Below are 18,127 nucleotides of genomic sequence, written 5' to 3'. Positions count from 1 at the left end.
ATCAGACTCAAACCTGAAAGACAAATCATTTCAAACGGCTAACATAAGAAAAGCAAAAACAAATAACTTCATTCTGATCTTCTCACATATTCTTCTGATCATGTTGTTTCATATAAATGTGCCTTTGTGGCTAGTTTAAATAAATGATCTTTGTTTTCATGCCGATATGAAGAGGAAATCAAAACGCCATCGATCATGCATTGCAGTTACAACGCAATAATACGATCACACTTAATCTAACAAACAAATCCAATGCTTACTGTTACACTTAACTGAAGAATTTCAATATTCAAATGAGGCAGAAAAGTAATCATTATTTTGCCCATGGGGTCATTAGCATAATTATTCAGGGAACACACAACATAAAACTATTTACCTTCCATATGGAAGCAGTAATATGATTGTTGAAATATCAGCTGTACCAGAGACTTGTTTTTTTCTTTTCTTTTAAATGATCAGATTGAGCATTCAAAATCTTAACAAGTGACTGCAGTGAGAGCACTTGTTGCTGTCCAATGGCTAAAGGTAATGGGCTCAAGTATAAACAATTGTTGTGTCAATTTTATGCATTTTTGGGCAAAACATAAAAAAATCCCTTCTAATATAAAGAATTAAATGCCAAAATATGCAAAGCTAGACTTATAGATGAGAATAAGAAGACAGTTTCCATTCAAAGCAATCAAGTGACAATCAAAAGTTAAGAAACACTAGAACAATATGAAATTATTTTGTGAGTTATTGTATTTAATTATACAAGGTATGTAATGACTTTTTCAGTTCCTTTTTGAGAACAAAATGTGCCACAATAAATAAATTCTCAAATACATCTATGTACATCATCTACATGTACAAGACGATTTAAGGTATACAAAAGATATTTCAGATAGTTTAATGTGAAATAATATTTTGCGAGAAAGAAGAACACTACACCTGAAAAGAAAGCTTAAGCTTTGTTTGGAGCACTTGGCCTCCAACGTCATCTGAAACATATTTCCCCTTTATTTATATTGCATGAAATAATATTCAGAAAATCTAATACATTAAGTTCAGTACATCCCAATTTAGCATCGAATAATAAACAATTTACCCCAGAAAGACTTCACTTTTTGGCTAGTGCTTAATAAATATACAAAAAAGAAAATTCTTGCAACATATTAACAAGTAACTTTGATGAGGCACAGGACCCCTATTCTGGTGAGGTAAACAACTATTACAATGGTGGCAACACACTATTTAAAGCTTCCAAAGCTGATATTTACTACTCCAAGTAACCTTTGCAATGACATTAGGTGAACAATTTGGAGAACTGTGAGAAAATCCCCATATGTACTGTAGCCTGAACCAATTATGCAGTGTCTCTTTGGTGCTATAATAATTTAATTCTTTTTTTTTTTTTTTTCCACCAACGAGTCAAATCAATTGGAAAGTGACCATCTGGTAGGATATGAGTGTCACTGAAGCAGAGGTAATGAGCAAATTGTCTTCCTATTTCACAGAAATGAGAAGTCATTAAGATCATCTTGTTCTACTATGAAGCCAGACAAGGCATAATCAAACCCAAAGGGATACACATGTAAATACTAATGATATAAGGAACATCTACATGTAGTAGAAACAGTTTTTGAAAAAAAAAAAAAAAAAAATATATATATATATATATGAATCCGACAGGCAAAAGAGTTTTTGTATGATACAAAACATTAAATTATTACATTCAAGTTCAGCACGAATCATACAAGATATTAAACAGTCCTGCATTTTACCAGGGGTATCTCCCCTCCAGTAAATGGTTTTCATATTAAAATGACTCTTTGTAACTTGAGTTACAAATACTTCCACAGTTAGTCCAGGAGCAAAGCAGAGGCTGATCAAAAGGCCCATTCAGTCACTAACGCTGCCATCATTGTGCCCAGAACACAAAAGGGGTCCCCACATTATTTTGATGTGAAACCAGATAATTTCTGTTGAGAGCCAATGAGAAGAGTGACAGGGACGCTCCCAATGCTTGTCGTCTACCGTTAACCGGGCCCTTTGATTTTCCTAGCTGCTCTGATGAGAGCTAACCAGCTGCTTGTAAATGAGCTAGCATCTCTTCTCGGCCTGCCATTATTCTGCTCTCCTGAGCTGACAAGCTAGCTCACTGGAGGGACACTGGGTGAAAGAAAAGTGTGGCCTAAAGTATTAGCTTGAAACCACAGGGGACGCAGCTTGAGTCATCCTGGTTTACTCCACCAACTGCATACCACAAAATCTATGGAACAAGTAAAATGGGTCTGAAAAGAAAAAGAAACTATTATTTTAAGGCCCTTCCCACAGTGCTGATTCTATAATCCAGAGATATCCTTTCCAACAACATGGATTCTTAAGAAGTCAGATCTACGTAGGGGAGGAGATGAAACAAAATATTGCATATACTCAGCAAACAGCAGGATATGAGGTGGACTGCTCACTCTGTGAGGCCATTGTAAAAGATGAATTACACCACTGAACTGGCACACATTAACTTTTATTTTTGATTTAACAGTGTGTTCCTGTTTTTCCTAATAAGTCTCTTTTAGGCTGACATAATGTGGAATCGGTAAAATTATTATCAAACAAATGTGTTGTAATGTTAACTATAAAGCCTGTAAAGTGGATCATTACAAACCTGTGATAAACATCTCAGGAAACAAAAATATGTGTGACTCCAAAAAAAATTGTTCCAATTTCCATGTGAATGTCTGTATAGCACTCTCAATCTACTAGTGGTTCCTAAAAGATACTTAAGAATGTCATTATCTAATTTAGATAATTTGCCATTGGCATGTAATAATTAGCCTATGGATGCTGTAGGAAAGAGACAACCTATATCCAAGTGTAAATGAAGTTGTAATTGAAGAAGTTCTACACTTGTTATCCTGTAAGATAATGAAGTCGATTAATAATGACAGCTCCTCATGCTAACTGAGAATATCGCTTCTGGCTAACAGTTAGGAGTTAAAGTTAGCATCTGCTGAGGGGCTATTTCCCAGTTGTTTAAGAATCTGGACTGCATTTGAGAACCTTTAGTTTAAAATACGAAGTATGTAGACAGCAAAACCCAAACTGGAGGATTCTACACTACACATACATTTATATATAAAAAAAATCATTAACATTTATGACACTTTTATTAAATTTACAACACATTATAATTGCATTTTGCTTTTTTTCTTACATTTCTTTTACTTTAGAAAGAAGAATAAAACCACATTATGCAAACTTGACAAAACTGGAATGAAATATTTTACACCGATATAGACTCTTTAAAACACCTTTATAATCTCTAAAAAAAAATTATTTGTGAAAAAGAAAATAATGGGGAGTCTTAGTTTTCCCAACATTTCGTCGAATGTTCTCTTGTCATAAATCTGATACTGTGATATCCTATCACTTTATCAGTGATAGTGATACAGCGATATCACTATCACTGTGGTCATTTCTTGAGAAATGACGGGTGGTCAGAAATGACCCCCCAGTTGGGAATAACATAGATTTTTCTATTCTTATTTCATCAATCAATTTCCAAAGTATTGGATCCAGTTCCAAGTATCGAAAGGAAATTAATTTGCCCAAAGTTACTGTGGCTCTGCTGACCAACTCAAAGCCAATCTAATTTAAATATATCTTTAGCTATTCTCATATCATGTTATAGTATCATGAAATATATTAAATGCTAGTTAGTCTTTGAACATAATGAGAGATGAGACACACGAATAAGAGGAAAAGGAAGTAGGAAAAAAGGATGACGAAAAAAAGAGCCAGAGCATAAGAAAAAAAAGAGAAACATTTCAACCTCATTTGTATTCTCCACTATCAAGTTCACTCCAGTTCATTTACATCTCCGTTACTTCCATAGCAACAGCAGGGGGGCTATCAGGAGCATCTTTGATATAGGTACATGACTCTGAAAAAGATCTCATCATTTCTCTCTGAATAGATGTCAAGAAAAAAAAGATGTTTTTCCTCACATTGTTTAGCAGCTTTAAACAAAAATTTACACCAGAGATGTTGTTTTCCTTATGTAGTTTATTTCTCTTTGCCCAAAACTAGTGCTTGTAGAGATAATCCTGGCCACAATAGCAATGAACAGAAATATGATCTTGTAGCACTTAATCTAATTGTGTTCAAATAAAATAGGACATGTAGAAATACTAGAAACCAAAAAGGTTCACGTAACTGCATATTAGCAGCCCCCTGCATATTAGCTACTGCCTCGCCACCCTGTCCATTAGAATTTGAACAAACGCAAAGCATCAAGTTTTGCTGCCAGACAAAAGAAAAATCTACTGCACCTGCAGGAAAACACAGCCTCATCAAATTCCATGTACACTTGTATGTAAATCAACCTTTAGGCCTAATTAAGCTACACAAGGCTCATCAAGGTCATAAATCCCCTTTTTTTCATAATGCATTATTGACTACACATCATCTGCACATGTTAGCTGGCTGCACTCACACAAGCACAGAGTGACATCTCACTGTCTAATATCGGATAGCCCCCAGGCCAGGCAGTGTGTGCAGAGGGAGCGAGAAAGAGAGAGAGAGGGGAAAAAAAGAGAGAGGGATTTTTAGGTCACAAAAAAGAAAGGACATATCCTGGTAATGAAAGGGCTGCAGTGACCATAAAGTAGTAAATTTTCTCTCATAGTTTCTAAAACACGGTCAACTGTAAATTTCAATATTAAATTACAAGACATTTTGAGATTATCCAGACAAGGTCAAGGCCTCTTTACTCATTTTATTACCACAGTGTTAAGGTTGATTTGACGAAATTAAAACAAAACAAACTGAATGATGTAAACAGTCTAGATTCAAAAATAAAATAAGACATTGGATAGGAGAAAGTTTGCCCTCTATTTCAATTAAAGTGAGTCGACATTAATAGAATTATGTGGATTAATCCTCTGAGTCACTCCGAATGGGAATTGATGTAGGTCAGTCAATATTTAGGATGACAACTCATACAAGTTAAATGTGAATGCCTTTTGGAGCTTCATAGGCTGAATTTGATTAGTATGTGATGACCCTTGTCTAAAGCATTTTCTCTGTTTCTTTTAAAAATAATAAAAGCAGTGACTTGAGATACATTCAGAAGCCCAAAAGTCCTGCTCTGCTTCAGTGACATGTTTGATGCACTACATTTTAATAAAAAGGCACCCAATGTGTCACCAATGGGAATACATAAAAACGCGAGGGTATGTCTGGTTGCTTTGCATTCTCTCAGTGCACTTTTTCAAGCTGCCCACGGCAGTGGTTCCTCTTCCCCAAGACTCTGCTCTCATGTGTATGCATTTGTGCCACATTATTCAGCCGGTGCTTCAACTGACCCCCACCTGGCATTTAAATTCCCTGACCAACAGGGTAGTCATGCCCTGATGACATGACTGCTGCTCTGACTGAATTCTTTATGCTGTCTCCATTCTGACTCAACCACAAGGACTCACTGCTGTCCAGACTTGGCGGATTGTTAGTTGACACCATTTTTGCTTGGACACTTAAAATGGGACAAATAGTGTTGCATAACACTTGACAAAGGACAAAAGCATACACTCATTTATTCTTGTTTAATAGACTATTTTGCATAAAAACACACATTGCATAAAAATTTACATCCTAATATGTCCATTAGCAGATCATTTTGGAAGCAACTAAATATAGAAGTTATTACTGTATCATATATATATTTTTTAATGATTTGCAATTAAATATAATCTTGACAATCTTTCAGCTCATTACTGATTAGTCAAAAATGAAAAATAAATAAATAAATAAAATAACCTTCCATTAAAAAAAGCTTCCAGATTTGGAAGAACTTACTCTGAATAGAGGGCAGTACATGTGAAGTTCCTATTTAAGGACATATCTGAAGATTGTCAGGATGCAAAACTGGTGGCTGAATATTTTAAATAAATGTAAGAATTTCGAGGAGGAGAGCTGACTGTCTGACGGAAATTAAGAAACAAGAACATCAGTCCATGTATGGCTCTGTCAGCATGTATAAGATGGTTACCAACATCATGACACAAAAAGCTGTAAAAAGCAACAGCTTCAAAATATCTTAAATATTCTGCAATACCCTTGCTACAACTTCAAGGAGTGGTGAAGTTAAAAGGACAACACTTATACTTTTTTTTTTAACAAAAACAATTAACCAAACATGTTACTGTATTAATATGATACAATGTTTGGGATCTATTTTCTATTTTTGTGGTCTAGAAAAATGTTTCTAGACCACAGCAGTGAGGATCTTTCTCTTTTCGAAAACAACTGCTTTAGCCAAGTCTAACGAATGGGCAGCCCAGGTCTACTTATGAATAAAAGTTTCTTCATGTTTGTGGTCCTATTTGCCATTAAATAAAAATAATGGCATGGCTATTAAGATGCTAGCTGTTAAGCTATTAGCTGCAGATAGCCGAATTAAACAGCAGCTCATGTTACACATGATAAAGTGACAAAAGGCATTAAATTTAGTGTAAAATGCAGCAATACTTGAGGACCACTACTACACTTAGTATGTATTTTTATTACTTAAATCCAATAAATAGCATAATTGTAGCATTGCTGAATTTATCTTTTCAATCAAATTAATTGTGTTATGCTTTACATATTTTTTAAATACTGCTATTCCACTGTTTTTACTAAAGACTATTCTGCCATTATGAATTAATATAAGCCTATGTCTAACATCCTACTGGCATATTTCTGCCTGCAAAGTGAAGGAAGCAAATTCAAAATAGATTATTTAATTGGGTATTTATTGTTAACATGTAAGTGCATCACTTATCCAAGAGTAGGGAAAAGCCTGAGGCCTGACGTGCAAAAGCACTCAGGGGTCACTATAACTCACAAGGTCAAAGGCTGAATCACATGAGGTCAACTTATAGTGCCAGAGCACTAATAGCGTGAACTGGTATATGTTCAGCCTGACATCAAGTAAACCAACATGTCAGGATTTCAGCATGCTGATTTAGAAAGACCACCAAAAATTAGCACAAAAAAAACAAACTTATCGCTAAACAAGTGGATATTCTTGGCTGATTTACTAAGTGCGAGTTTAAATTAAGAGTTTAGCCTTAACGGAAATCCTACACAAACAAGAAAAAAAATAATACTAAATGCATTAGTTAAATCCTGTGAGTTAACAAGCCACATAAATGTGACTTTAGAGTTCTTTGAAAAAGGCCCTGCTTCTAAATCCTTTTTATTTATGGGCGTAGTTTCACCACCCCTCGTTTACAAGACCCTTCTCTGGATTTATAGCTGTACTAAATCAGGAATGAAAGCAAGAGGACAAAAAGGATTCCACTAAGGGCAAGAAAGGATATCTTACGACCGACCCATGAGAGCAGACTGTAAAATCTGTGAAATCACGAGCCTTAGAGTATATCATCTTCTCTTAACACATTCTGTCGTTACATGTCCCGCAGTAGGTATTTCTTGCATTCCATCCAAACCGAACAAACGCTGTCCCATGAGGATGTTTTTCAGCAGTGTCCTCACAATGGAAATGTAATTATCTACCCCTTAAACACAAATTGCTGTTGTTTGCGTGAGACGTTTCAGCTGCTATGGAATCTGCCTGGTTTAATAAAAGAAGCTCAAGACCACTTCAATGACTCCATCCTTCTCTTTGCTCTTTTGTTAAACCCAAAAGTGGAATGGGACCAGGCTGCTCACATTGATAAATGGATGTAATTTCTCTTGCAGAGGAAATCAGAATTGTAATGTCCACAGTGAAATTCTATTAAAAACAGATTATATAATGCTCTAAAATATTCCAATCTGTATGACTCACGAGAAAGAGAGAGAAAATTGGCACGCTGCAATCTTATGCGACCTGAACTCTGCAGATTAATAACTGTTACATTCCACATCATAACAGCAAAAAACAAACCTGCATTTGCCCTTTGACCTGCTTCATTTGTCAGGCGCAAGTTGTACATGGTGGTTCCTGTTTGAGAGACCTTATACAGTGGATAATCAAAAACATTCTCTCCATCCGCCCCTTCCAGACAGCACTTCATCAGAAGTCCTTGCTTTCCGTTTGTCTGGAGTCCTTGATGTCAACTATGTAAGCGCCACCAATGGCAAAACATTTCAAAACTAAAGAGGCATCGCTATTTTATCTTGTTGCTATCGCGTAAATAGCTTTGAGTCTTTCTCACAACATATAAGCAATTGTTTGTCACATAAATCAGAACATTTAACAGTAAATCTTGACGACGAGCTAAGATTTATGACTAATGAAACAAATATAAAACCTAGAAGCAAACAAAAAAATGTACATGGAGGAGTGTCCCTGATTAACAGGGCAAGAACAAAGTGAGATAAGCTGTGGCTGTAAAGCATAAGGCAGATAGGGACATGTAAGTATATGGCTAATCTAGGATGGGACCTATTTGAAACCTTCTTATCCAGTAAGAGTCTTGAGAATTATAGAAGACAGTTTTAATGCTAAGTTCAAATCTGAGAGACTGAGTAACATGTCAGGAAACAGGGGCCTTTTGTTTAGTGTAATGAGACTGTGACCTCAAAGAAATAGCCACTTTCTTTCAAAGGAAAAGTGTTTGTTCATATTTACAAAGTGGGAATATCCCAAGAAATAGACTGGTTAACAAAATTGTTAAACTTACAGCTTGACCGACCCTGACTGATGACAGGCTTCTCATGAAATCTGATCTGATCCACTTCGGTTGACACTCAATACCTAAGCGGTGACAGTTTGCGCCAACAACAACAACACTCTTCAGTGTGCAAGTAGCAAGATAACTGAACGGTCAGCCGACTTCAGCCCATACCTGGAATGCTCTTTAAATATATAAATGTTTAAACTCTGTTAAGGAACATAGTGGATTTTGAATTGTTGGAAGCCTATTAGAAAATTTCAAGCAAGGCTAAGAATACACAGAGACTGTATTTCATAGTTAGAATGCTACCTAATCTGAGGTGATAAAAAAGGTGCTGTAAAATATCTAAAATGTCAACTCCAAATTATTTTGTCTTGATTATAAATCTCTAAAGTCCTGTTTTACACTAACTGCTTTCTTACAGTCAAGGTGGGAAATTATCTATTCTTCCAATTATACATTGGCTGGTTAAAGCTACCAATGCATGCTGATTATCTAAAAAGACTGTGGTGCACTGAACATGTTATTTTTGTTAAGTTAATGTTTTTGAAGTACAGTTTACAAGCTAAGATGCAAGAGCATCATGTCTGTAAGCAACAGACTGCAACAACAAAAAGCCTACATTTTGCTTAATGCTGTTAATTACAGCTCTTAAAAGAGCAACTGGAACCAGCTACAACCAGTATTGGCAGGTCATAGCTTTTTAGAAGAGATACCTATTTTACAAACTTTATTTGTAAAAGGCAAGCAAGCTTAGGGAAGAAATAGTTTCAGGGAAGACCATTTAGTACTTTTGCTATACAAAAATATGAAGGGGAAAGATTAAAGCATAGCAGTGAGCCTCCTGTCTGAACAGCTGCATCAAAATCATGGCTGACGTGTTCATAAGACTTATGGATTAGGACTGTAAACATCAAACTAAATATGTTTTCCAAGGTTAACTCTGCATTAATATCCAACAAACACTGACACTGCAACATGAATCAACAGACACATGACAAAAGCTACTCGAAAGTTCTTTAAAATGCTTAGCAAAGGCAGCAGGTTAACAATTGTAAGCATCAAGCATTTGAGGTCAGTGGAACATACATTGACTGCCTCAGTAGCCAGGTGAAGGCAGCGTCTGTGTTAGACAGGAGGAGGGGGGTTAGCAATATGTCAGAGTTCTGCCATGCTCTTGCATGACAAACACCGACCTGGAGCCAGCTGTGACAAAGCCCTAATCCTGAAAATCCCTTCTTCCTTTGCTGAAAATCCTAATGAGGATTTGAAGTACTCGGCAGGGAGGAGACCCAGGGGCTGTGGTTACACCTTGCCACTGCTCGCTCTCCCAGTCATTGTCTCCTTATCTCCGTATTGGCCAAGCCTGGCTGGCGATGAAAGAGACATGACAGTGTGGTCGGCCTACGTACACAAACCCCACGGCTGCCTGGCTCCGCAGGGAGGCCGGATCCCGCAGTCTACCTCAAACAACCAAGATGACATCAACAAAGTGGTAGAAAAACAAAACAAGCTCACACTCCTTAAAGCGCACAGACCAAAACAAATACGTATCACTTTACTCTGAGCATTCTGGGTACTGCATTGAATGTTCAGTAAGTAAAACAGATTTTAAAAGTCATGCTTAAAATGTATATAAAGTTTCCACAGCATTTTAAAGTTAATATTAAGTACGGTAACTATGGATAAGCGCACACAATCAGCACTTTAATTTTTTAAGACAATTCAGTACATATATACACAGGGTGTTTAGAAAGAAGATATCACGTCACATTTATCTTCTGTTTTGGGAATTTTAAGTATCAGATCTGATCAGATCAGATGTTAAATGATTAATTTGTTTTCCTCACACTAACAGTTTGTCCTTATTACAAAACCAGAACAGGGACAAGACAGAAAAGAGGTTATTAAATAAAAAAGTAAGAAAGAAAGAAAGGAAGGAAAAAAGATAGAAAGTGAGACAGTATAAGTATTTTTAGTCGTTAAACATCTAAATGGAACATCACTGGGAGGTGCTGGATCCTGTTCTTGCAGGTTCTGGCTCATTTTAAGCCCTGGGCTTTACAGTCCAGTAATTAGATTTCAGAACACCTTGATTGTCTATTTCACTTCATTGACTTTGAGATGAAGGTTTTAAGTCTTCTCTTCTTCTCCTTCCTGCGATACAAAAAGAGTGCTTTTAAAGGTGCCCTTCCCTGTTCCCTTTGAGAAACCTCAAGTACTTTAAACATTTCAAGCTTCGAGGGGAAACAATGGCGAGGTTTCAGAGTGTGTGGAAAGACAGAAAATCCCTGTGCTAGGCTTGTCCTTGCAGGTTTCGCCTCTAAAAACTTTTTTTTTGTTAAAGGGGAATGAAAAGCTAAATTCTAAAGAAATATTTGTTTATGGTTTGATGAAACCGCAGGTGACCCATTTAGTGAACCTTGTCTGTTCTGAACATGGCACGACCTGCTTCAGAAAACCAACTCCTTAAAAGCATTTAACCAACATAGTAAGGGTAATCATCGGTTCAGATTCTCTGATGATTTCAAAATACTTCTATTGAACACACACACACACACAAAATATTTTTATGCAAAAACAAAATAATAAAAATAAAGCGAACAAAGTATTCCCAGCACTCTATGTTGCAGGTTGCAAACATAAATCGACTCCACACCTCTTGACACACAATCTTCACCGTGCCATCTCATTTTGCCTCTCCATAATTCCAACAATCTTTGGGGAAGGTTTTGAAAAGAGTCTGTGACTGAGCTAGGTGTGAATTGCAATTCTGTCACTGATACATGCAAATCCCTGCAATCCCACCAGATGTGACTACATTATTTTGGAAAACATGTAAGCCAATTTAATCATGCCTTGCAAGGGTAAATCATCACTGCTTGTTTGTGAACAAAAAAAAGTTTATATATTCATATATAAAAGGACCACCAGCAGCATAAAGGGAAAATAACTTGAAGAAGATTACTTGGAATTCTACATGGCAAACGTACACTCATGCAAAACAAAAACAAAGATAAGTCAGAGACTTCCAGGTCTACAATGTTTGAACTTCTTTAAAACGGTCATCAAGGTATTTAAAAAAAAATAAGTGTTCACATTTTACCATAATGGCTTTGCAAAATGTGTTATGTATGACAATATCAGTCCCAACAAAAACACTACTATGTAAAAAGAATATCTATAACCGACGTGCGCTTAGAATATAGACTCAGTTCAGTGAAACTTAAGACAATAAACTGGCAGAACTATGATCCCCGATTTAGTCATGAATATCATACAAAGTGATTATGCTTAAAGCCTCTTCTCATTGTAGCTGTCACTTTCTATGAAATAAGAGGATTTTTCTTGGCTCAGAATTAGTCTGTGCACAAAGATTAAGAACAACAGAAAGCCTTGTCACTCTGCTCTGAGTCCATGTTATGCTGTTGGAGTCAGTACATTCTCCAATTTATCTTAATAAAAATTCAACTTCAATTTTCAATATATTTGAACTTTTTTTTTGCTTTCTAAGAAAATGTAAACAAAAAAGAAGGGAAAAAACACTAATTAGAACCTTTCACATAGAGAAATCAAAATCTGCACTTTGTACACATTTTAGACTAATATGAGATATAAATTTTGTTTAATGTTACACTATATTTAGTTTAGATTTTTTACTTAGTTTATGGTTTATTTTTGATTTACCTTGCAATTCTTTTAATTTTGTAGTCTTTGTTATGTGTTTGGTCAGTTTGTACATTTACTGTTTTGGTAATCTCATAACAGACTTTTTCACTAAATATACATCACATTCACTTAACAAAACATTATTTTAGTACATTTCTTTAATCTGCGCATAGTCTGCTGCTAGTAAGCGTGATTATGTGAATCTAATTTTAAATATTTACCAGTAGTGGGTGGTACAAAGCACTTCGGCTTGATAAGGAGTCAAATCAGTTTTAGATCTTCAAATTTTACTCAACCAAGTGGGGATCAGAACAACATTCAACAGAAACAAGCTGCTATATAAAAAATATTAAAATCAATCTACATTACTTATCAAAATACCTATATCCCAAGAAAAATAAACTAAGACATAATACATGACTTCATATTTATTTAGTTATGGGTTCAAATGGAAGTAAGTTGGGATGAAATGGCAATGTGGTTATGAAATTAGTCATTGGTTGGCTTTTTTTCATATTTTCATATTCATACTATTATCATTTATTTGCCATTATAGAGCAAGGTCCTACTTTTGCTCTATTTATTTATTTATTTATTTATTATTCAAGCACTGTGAGACTTCACTATTTTAATAAAGTATTTTTGTTTCATCTTTCTATCAAGCTTCAGAACCAAACAGAGAAAAGGCAGAGATCTTAATAGGTAAAGCATTTGTCGTTGATCGAGATAACTTTCCCTTCATGTCTCTAACCTTTAGCTGACTTATAGACACAGGAACTATAAAATCTAAGAAATAAACATTCTTCAATAAAACCCCAGATGATAGTTGATCTCAATCATAAATGATGATTACAATATTGCTGGTTCACAAGGCTCTTGTGGGCTTAAGCAGGATAACAGTCATAATAAAGCAATGGTAGTGAAAATTACACCATCTAAACAACTTGTATTATAACAAATTACACATAATTGTTGTGGTAGGACCATGACTTTAAACTTTATTGTGCTATATTATTAATTTTTGATGCCATAAGCCATGGGGTAATTTAGCAATCGACAGCGCTCTGCTCTGTAAATACAGTGTAATTAAAATAATAACACAAATCAATCTAAAAACTAATGCCAGTAACTCTGAGGGTTACTGAAGCAAACAAGCAATTCTTCAGAATAGAAATGTGAGCATAGCGAAAAGGAAAACAGGAGACAAAAGCTTAGAAAACCTTGTGAGTCAGCTGAGTAAATAAAACAGACATACTCGTGGACACGTGTCCAACCAGGGAAGTCAAATGTGAAGAATGTATAGAGAAGGAGGTCAAACTTCCTGCCCTCCATAGCTGCATTCTCAGTCTGGTACGTGTGTTTATACAGCATATAAATACACACGTTTCAGGTGCAGAAAAAAGGGGGAAACAAACCAACTTCAAACTATTTATAGCATTCCACTAACCCATTTAATTCAATTATAAAAATGCATTAAAAAGATATTAGGGGTAGAGGCAGTTTAATGAAGCATGTTTACTAAGGGATATTGTTTGTAATGAACTGTTTCTGGGCTGATCTGTGAGACTGAAATAGGAAAAGGGAAAAGACGTAAAGGGGGTAGGATAATATTAGAGGCAAAGAGAAAAGGATGAATGAAAAATGTCAAAATAATAAATAACCAATTTTTTTCAACCTGCCACTCCAACATTAAGATGCTGGCAATTCATCAGTGTATTATATTGCTTACTCTGTTCATTTTCAAGCAGAGGGTTAAACAACCTGCCAACAATTCACTTCTATATCACTTCGACACTAATTACACATAGATTTAATTGTCCGTCATTATTTAAATGTGTATTATAAACCAAAAGCAGTAGAACATACTCACGACATAGATGCAAAATCACACAGTTTTAATGTTTTTATACAAACACAAATCTAAAAAGGGTGCCTTGCGTATGTATTCACCCTCTGATTTAATAGATGCCCTTGTTTCTGGGATTATAGCTGCACATGTTTTGGGTGTGTCACTACCTGCTCTGAAGCTTCTTTGAAAATATTTCAAGCACAATCAGATTGGACAGAGAGTATGTAAAGAAAATGTATTCTTGGCAAAACTGGTCAATTCGGTTTAGTTTTTCACGATTTTAACAAATGAATCATTCTAATATAGCTTGTTCTGCTTGTAGATGAACCTCTGCTTCAGTCTTAGAGTGGACATATCATGGTTTTAAAGCCGTCCTTTTCACATGTAAATCATTCCCTTATGGTCTATGTAAAGTAGAACTGCAATGATTTGGTCTGAATTCCTCGTTATTGTGGCGCCACAAACCCCTCGGTTACCCTGTTCTGAGACGTGTCTTCGTGCCCCGCCCCCCTCCCGGTCGTAGAGCGTTTCACTCCACCCCGTTCTGCCATTTGTCTACTTTCATAGCAGTGACACAATTATCTACTGGCAGAGAAATATGTCATCCCAAAGTTTATCAAAGATGTCAACAACAGAAGACTTGTCCATTCAGTCTTGCATGTTTGAGCCAGAGTCTGACCCAGAGCAGGAGAATGAAGACCATCAATCTGCAGAATCATGCACTCAAATGAATGCATTACAATGGTATTATTACTGTTTTTACACCCTCTCCATCCACAACAACTACCTACAATATGGAGTACAGTTTAACTATAGCGTCCATGCATGTGAGATACCTATTAAAATATTAATATTGCCGCAATGTAAATGAAGTAAACAAAGTCTCAATATAATTAGAAGATAGCTAATGAGAGCGTCAAGAACATCACCAAATGCATTTGGATCATGTGTTCCCCAAGACAAAAATTACGACTGAAAGACAAATATTCAAAACATGCAGTACAGCTTTATCCTCATAGAGGCAGCTAAAAACTAACACACAGTGTTAACAGAAACAAAAGACTCGAAGGCTATCAAACAGACCAGGACGTCAATATAAACACACAAAATTCATGGTCTAAAATAAGCTTTGTTGTCATTTTAGCATCATTAGGGGCTTACCACTTTGCTGTGTCCCTTGTTTCCCTAGAGAGAAGGACCTGACTCCTCAATCAGAAAAAGTATTTTGGAAAATCCCTCTTGATACTAGCTGAGGTTGCTGGAGGACTCCTCCTTAAGTGCTTTGCTCAAACAAGCGGGACTTTCCCCACTATTGTGGGTACACTTCCAAGTGAAATAAAATTTAACCAGATGCTTTGAAGAAGCTTTGAGGAAGGGGACAACGTAAGGAATCTTGAGGACTAATGTGGGCTAGAACCGAACATTTTCAGTTGTCTACTTGCAACTTTGGCGTAACTGAACTTGGACATAAATCGCAGCAAGAAAAAAAAGTGTCGAATTCACAAAACTGATTAGTTGGAAGTCATGACTTAGCAGTTCCGTAGCAAATACAGTGACTTAATAGACCAGAAAATGTTATAGGCAAAAAAGAAAAATGAATAGACTGAAAAATATAATTCAAAAAGAGCAAAGATGTCTACACAGCATCGAGAGAAAATAAATGCACTCCTAGACACTCAAAGTACATAAAAATTTATTTAAGGGCTAAAAAAGTGGATTTTTATGATATGTTCCTTTTAAATCTTTTGTAGCCTTACAGTTTTTTAGGATTGTCCTGCAAATGGCACGATTCTTTTCCCATAAACTATTACCATCTTCTCAGTCTCCTTATAAAAAACATCTCCACTGCATAATATTAGGGCTGCACCATATTAGGAAAACATGCAATATGTGATAGTATGAGTGAATAATGTGATAGTATGAGTGAATAATGTGCTAATGATATGGCTTGCGATAAATAAACAGTTAAAATTTTCATGTCTTTCTACTTTGGATCTTAGCAAATGTAGTCTTTGCCTGTTTAACAATTGGAGAAAAAAAATATTAAATTAAAAACAATAAAGTTCAATGTTTCCATCTTGGCAAGTTTGCACTGAAAATGTTGCTTCTTGCCAGAGTCTGCTGTTCAATAATTAAAAAAAGCTTACTTGTATTTTTTTAATGACTTGACCACCCCTGCTTTGCTTTCTAAAGCTTTTTGTACTGCATTAAACAAGTTACATTGTATATTACAGTCATATAAGTCCATATTTTATGGTATTTGAATAACTACCTGGTCCCAAAAGTTATTTGCAAAATGTACATTGCCTAGAGTAAAGTTGCAGTAACAATTTATTATATATTGTGAAGCCCTAAATAATACTACCAACACCATCTTTTATAGTGGGAATCGTGTGATTACTGTGTTTGTTTTTAGTCACATAAAGCTTTTTGCAAGTTTGCCAGAAAGTGTCACTTTAGTCTTCCATTTACAAACGATGGAGGCCACTGAGCTCACTGAACTCTTCAAAGCAGCAGAACCGTTTTTCAAAGCAGGGGAATTGTATCCTTCCCCAGAATTGTGCCTTAAGACAATCCTGTGTTGGAGGTCTAAAGATAATGCCTTTGACTTCATGCTTGGTGCATGTGCTCTGACATGCACTGTCAATTGTTGGATCTTATATAAACAGATGTGTACCTTTCCAAATCAAGTCCAAATCAGCTGAATTTACCACAGGTGATTTTTAGATTCATGGTAGTTTGTGAAAACTCATGGAAATGTGATTTCTTGGTTTTCTATTTTTAATTATCTATATAACACTGCATACTTTGATATTCGATCAAGTTTATGGTTGAGAAATATTCTCACATTTAATGGAAACCATCTGACTGAGCAAAGCTGCTTTTGAGGCATTTTTATGGCTGAAGTTTTACAAATGTGATTGATGCCTGTAGAGATCAGAGAATTATGTTTCCATTTTTTAAAAGGAAAGATCAAATGACATCCAGATGGTATGCGCATAATATGCTATTACCATTTACGCCAATATGATTCGCTATACCGTCAATAAGGCGTGTTGTTAAAATCCCACCTTGCACCCTTGAGTTTTTGATTACTGAACTTAAATGACGGCTTAGCCAGAGCTTTGACAGCTGTCATCTTTACACAGAATTTTATTAGCCCCACTTACATTACACACAAAAATACGCCAGCTTCAGTGTACTGTAAATTCAATCATAAAACATTTAGTGTGTTACTTTTCAACCTTGTGGTTAAACATTGGACACGTAAAACTTGTGGTTACAACAAAGCCAGGACTGATTTAATCAAAACTTAATGAAGTGTGATTACAAGACATTTGAGCTTGATGTTTTTTGAGGTGTGAAATCTGCGGCATGTATTTCCATGACGGCGAGCATTAAAAAGCGAGGAATGTACAAACAGATCCAGCTCTGATGCCACTGGGAACAACTGACGCTTTCAAGCAGAAAATCTCAGACAAATCACAATTTAACAACTAATGAAACCACTCAAGATTATCCCCTCTATCCGTCTCTGCCCGCTGTCCTGAAAACTGTATTACTCACAAAAGCAGTGCCTGATTTGGCTTGGTTCAGAATTACTGCATGCTATATTTCCACATGCGGCAGCTCAATAAAAAAAAAAATAATAATCTGGGGCTGCATCAACTTGAAATATAACTTATTCAAAACAAAATGACATGATAAATCAGTATAATTTTTAAAAACCAGCAAAGACAAAACTCTGATATACTTACCCTCTGTGGAGTGTACTTGGTTTAAAGTGATGAGAAACCAGCAAAAGGTGTGTAGTGTCCGCAGGCTGCATGCCATGGTGCTGAGTATTGATGATTTGTGGCAGGTTAGTGTTGTGGGTAACAGCTTCTGATCAGAAAAGCCCAAGCCAACTGGTCTCAGAGATGCTCATTATCGATCTTCTTCCCTGCAACAAAGACCAAAA

General features: G+C 35.9%; 1 protein-coding gene across 49 annotated transcripts in view; it reads right to left on the bottom strand.

Moving 5' to 3' along the window:
* adgrl2a (adhesion G protein-coupled receptor L2a) overlaps window positions 1-18,127 on the bottom strand; it is a 134,422-nt gene that overhangs the window by 86,507 nt on the left and 29,788 nt on the right. For all 49 annotated transcript variants that reach the window (XR_003596882.1, XM_028028073.1, XM_028028072.1 and 46 more), the window contains one exon: window positions 17,925-18,109. Coding sequence is in view for 48 of the 49 variants with exons in the window: in XM_028028073.1 (XP_027883874.1) it covers window positions 17,925-18,000 (76 nt within the window). In the remaining variant the exon portion in view is untranslated. The remainder of the gene's footprint in view (window positions 1-17,924; window positions 18,110-18,127) is intronic.

This window comes from Xiphophorus couchianus, chromosome 9 (genome assembly GCF_001444195.1).
Source record: "Xiphophorus couchianus chromosome 9, X_couchianus-1.0, whole genome shotgun sequence".
NCBI classification, from domain to species: Eukaryota; Metazoa; Chordata; class Actinopteri; order Cyprinodontiformes; family Poeciliidae; genus Xiphophorus; species Xiphophorus couchianus.
This window is presented reverse-complemented; position numbering and strand designations above follow the sequence as displayed.